General features: G+C 58.6%; 1 protein-coding gene across 1 annotated transcript in view; it reads left to right on the top strand.

Annotated features, from left to right (window-relative positions):
* Positions 1–577: 577 nt before the first annotated feature.
* VDBG_06045 (predicted protein) overlaps positions 578–4,156 on the top strand; it is a gene marked incomplete at both ends in the record, with an annotated part of 6,618 nt that continues 3,039 nt past the window's right edge. Inside the window, 5 exons of the mRNA XM_003003557.1 lie at positions 578–742; positions 983–2,419; positions 2,497–2,776; positions 2,832–3,639; positions 3,716–4,050. Coding sequence (XP_003003603.1) covers positions 578–742; positions 983–2,419; positions 2,497–2,776; positions 2,832–3,639; positions 3,716–4,050 — 3,025 coding nt within the window. The remainder of the gene's footprint in view (positions 743–982; positions 2,420–2,496; positions 2,777–2,831; positions 3,640–3,715; positions 4,051–4,156) is intronic.

Raw genomic sequence — 4,156 nt, 5'->3', positions numbered from 1 at the left:
AGCGTGCGGGCATTGTTTGACTCCCAGGGCGACAGGCCACCAGCGACGAGAGAGGGAGATCGGAACAGCTACATCCCTGCCCCCTGCTCTTCACCGTCATTCGGCGCCTGGTGACGGTCTCCGTTTACTTATCGATCCGACCCTTCTTTTCACATCACAGGGCCCTTTCCCCAGCCCGTCCATTTCTACGCAACCTCAGACGACAGCGCAAAAATATTTTGCTCTGCTCTGTATCACCACCTTGTCTCGCCTTTGTCCCTCCACACTTCGAGGGCAGACTGGCTTAACTGTCCTTGCTCACCAGGCTACCTACATCGCCAGGCCCGATTAAGACGAGACAAACTCGGAAACGTGCTCTCCGTCCACTGTGCTGTCTGTTCGCTCTGCCCAAGTGTACACACGTTCGTGCTACCAGACTCGCCTCGACCCTCTCCCCGCCTCAATAACGAGCCCGTTGTCCCGTCGTTGCAATTCGACAAACCCACGACCTCCTCCGATCCAGCGGCTTCTACCGACCCTCCCACAGCGTCCATGATTTTCGTACCCGACCATCGCATCGCCAGTTCCAAATTCCACAATGGCTACGGCCGAGGTTTTGGCGTTCCCAGGGACAATTCTGGAAAGCGCATGTGGTTGGAGAACAACGACCCAGCCCTCACCGACTGGCTGGGATGAACAAGATACAAGCATCCGCCTGGGCATGATCGCCCGGGCGTGGTTGCAAGCTAGGCGCCATGCTACGGTAAGAGGGCGAATCACTCTCCAGCACCAGCTGTCCTACATGCGTAGCACCCGGTACCCGTTCACAGTTACTGCTATCCCAGACCCGTCAGACCCCCCCTCGAGCCCGACGGCGTTGCGACGGCGTGTCTCGCCGGCGACGCTTCAGGCAATAGGCGGGGTGCTGCCTGGACCCCTTGAGATCAACTGCGCATAGTTCTCTTCTCTTTTGGTATCGGAACTAATCTCGTGACTTGCACAGACTCGATATACCCTCCTCTGGAGGAACTCTCACTCAGCCCTCAACAACCCCTCATCTCCCCTCACGGTGCCCGAATGCGCCCCGCGATGGTCTCGACGCTTCGCCCCTCTGCCCGAGCCCTCGGATTCGACCGACATGGTCATGGACCCTACCGCTACTGACGCCTGCGCCAGCCAACATTCTCCCACTTTGCTGTCATCGTTCCCGCTGCCTCCAACATCTACCCCGCAAGAGCGACGGAGGCGCAGTCGCGATGCTTTCTTCGCCGACCCGACCCAGGAATTTGAGGTTGACTTTTCTTCCGAGGACGGCTTCTGGCAAGCTGCAAAAAAGAAAAAGAGCGCTGCTGCCAAAGCTGCCGCCAACAAGCCTGTCGAGACCACCAACAACAACAATGACGACGACGGCACCAAGAAGAACGACGAAGGCGGCAGCGGCGATCAGGGTGGCGACGCTGGCAAGAATGATGGCAGTGCCGGTGGTGCTGGCGGGGACGGAGGTGATGGAGGGGATGGCGGCGCTGGTGGCGGCGGCGGCGAGCCTGACCCTGTTGACGACTGGGGCAGCTTCGCACCCGCCAAGAAGAAGAAGGGCAAGAAGGGCGCTGCGGGAGACCCTACCCCCGAGGAGCCGCCCGCCGATTCTTTCCAGGAAATCAAGCTAGACGATCCAAACGTGGGCTCGGGCGGGCTCGACATCAATTTTGGCACCACAGACACCAAAACATCATCCTTTGGCACGTGGGGCACCAGTTGGACCACAGGAGGGGCATGGGACTTTTCCAGCACCAACAAAGACGCCGCGCCTGCTGAGCCCAAGGAGGACGACAGTGCTTGGGGCATCAATCGTCCAAAGCCCAAGAAGAAGGGCAAGATTGGCTTTGGGTTTGGTGATGTCGAAGAAGTTGCCGAAGAACCCCCGGCGACATCTCCCCCAGAGGAGAAGAAAGAAGATATTGGCTTTTCCTTTGGTACGGCTGCTTCTAAAAAGGATAAGAAGAAGAAGAACAACCCATGGGGGGATCCGGAGCCCGAGCCCGAGCCGGAACCAGCTCCGATACCACCTCCAGCTCCCGACCCAGAACCCGCTGTCGACGATTGGATGGCCACGACAACGACTTCCAAGAAGGACAAGAAGAAGAAAAAGAAGGGTGTGGCCGAGCCAGAACCGGAGCCGGAGCCACCTGCTCCAGAGCCAGTACCTGATCCGCCGAAGGAAGAGGACGACATCTGGGATAGCTGGGGGACTGGGAAAAAGAAAACGAAGAAGAAGGAGGAACCGCCAAAAGAACCAGACCCACCGCCTGTACCGGAGCCCGAACCCGTGCAGGACGACGCCTGGGGCTGGGGAGCGACAAGCAAAAGTACCAAGAAGAAAAAGAAGGGCGCCGTTGCTGAGCCCGAGCCGGAACCGGTGCCGGAACCTGAGCCGGAACCCGTCCCTGAACCGATTCCTGAACCTGAACCTGTCAAGCCCGACGAGGCCTGGGGCGACTTTGCAGCCCAACTTCGAAGAAGGACAAGAAGAAGAAAAAGAAAGGCGCTGCTGCGGAGCCGGAACCGCCGCCTCCTGTGGTGCCTGAACCCGAACCGGAACCCGAACCTGTGCCAGAGCCGGTGCCGGAGCCAGAACCCCCCAAGGCCGACGATGATTTCATGAGTGGCTGGGGCGCTACTGGCAAGAAGGACAAGAAAAAGAAAACGGCATCGATTTGGGACACCCCTGAGCCGAGCCTTCGCCCCGCCCCACCTGAACCAGCACCAGAGCGGAACCGGAGAGAAGGACGACCCTTGGGTGCCCTGTAGCCACTTCCAGAAAGACAGAAGAGAAAAAGAAGGGCGCTGTTGAGGAACCTCCGCCCCCCGCCTCCCGCCTCCGCCTGAACCCGAGCCTGTTCCGGAACCCGAGCCGGAGCCTGTCAAGGAAGATGCCTTTTGGGACGATTTCGGTAGTAAGAAGGAGGACAAGGCGGAACCAGAACCCGAGGTCGACATTTGGGGGACAGCTGTCGCTAAGAAGGATAAGAAGAAGAAGAAGAAGGGGGCGGATCCGGAACCTGAGCCAGAACCCGAACCCATCCCGGAGCCGGAGCCGGAGCCTGCGCCAGCGGCCGCCGAACCTAGTTCTTGGGACATTTGGGGTGCCGTTAGCTCTAAAAAGGACAAGGATAAGAAGAAGAAAGGTAACGAAGCAACCCCCTCAGCCAACAACGCCACAAGCAAAGTCTTTGGAACCTCTGGAACCGACTGGATGAGTGCATTCGGCCAAAAAACTGACGCGAAGAAAGGTAAAGCATCGGCCTTGGTTGATTTTGGCCAGGACGATGCGCCCGCGGCGGAAGAACCACCACCTGCAGCTCCGGAAGTAAGCGACCCCATGGCCGAGGATGACTTTATCAGCTCCTTCGGAAAGAAGACCAAGAAGAAAGAGGCAACTACTGACAAAACCTGGAAGCCGGACGCCATTGAGGAGCCTGTGGACATATGGGGCGCAGCCTCCTCGAAGAAGAAGAAGGACAAGAAGTCCAAGAACGTCCCGGTCGAAATCGTAGAGGAAGAACCCGCACTGGAAACCGTGCAGCCGGATTCTGTCGAAGAGACCAAGGACAGCAAAGCTGCTGACGATCTGGACATCTGGGGAACGTCTTCAAAGAAGAAGTCAAAGAAAAGCCGTAAGGACATACTTGCCGAGCCTCCGCCACCAGCACCGACCCCTCCCATGGACTTGACTGAGCCTGAAGCAGAACCTGAACCTGAACCGGAGAAGCCGAAGAAAGAGCCCCAAGCTAAGTGAGAAGGAGCTGAAGAAGCTCGAAAAGGAGAAGAAGAAGGCTGAGAAGGAAGAGGCTGCCCGCAAGGCCCAAGAGGAGAAGGAGGCGGAAGAGCAGGCGAAAAAGGAAGAGGAAGAGCGCATCGCTCGTGAAGCGGAAGAAGCCGCAGCTGCCGAGGCCGCTGAGGCCGCTCGCCTTGAGCAGGAGGCGCTTGCTCTCGCCGAGGCAGAAGCGGAAAAAATCCGCGCGGAGGAGAAGGAGCTCGAGGCTCTCATCACGAAGAAGGCCAAGCGAGGGGGTAAGCTGCTGAAAAAGGACCAGGTTGTATTCGATCGCCTGACCAAAGCCGCCAACGAGCGCGCCGAAGCGAAAGCTGCCGCGGAGGAAAATACGGCGACGACGCG

This window comes from Verticillium alfalfae, genomic scaffold (genome assembly GCF_000150825.1).
Source record: "Verticillium alfalfae VaMs.102 supercont1.7 genomic scaffold, whole genome shotgun sequence".
NCBI lineage: Eukaryota > Fungi > Ascomycota > Sordariomycetes > Glomerellales > Plectosphaerellaceae > Verticillium > Verticillium alfalfae.
This window is presented reverse-complemented; position numbering and strand designations above follow the sequence as displayed.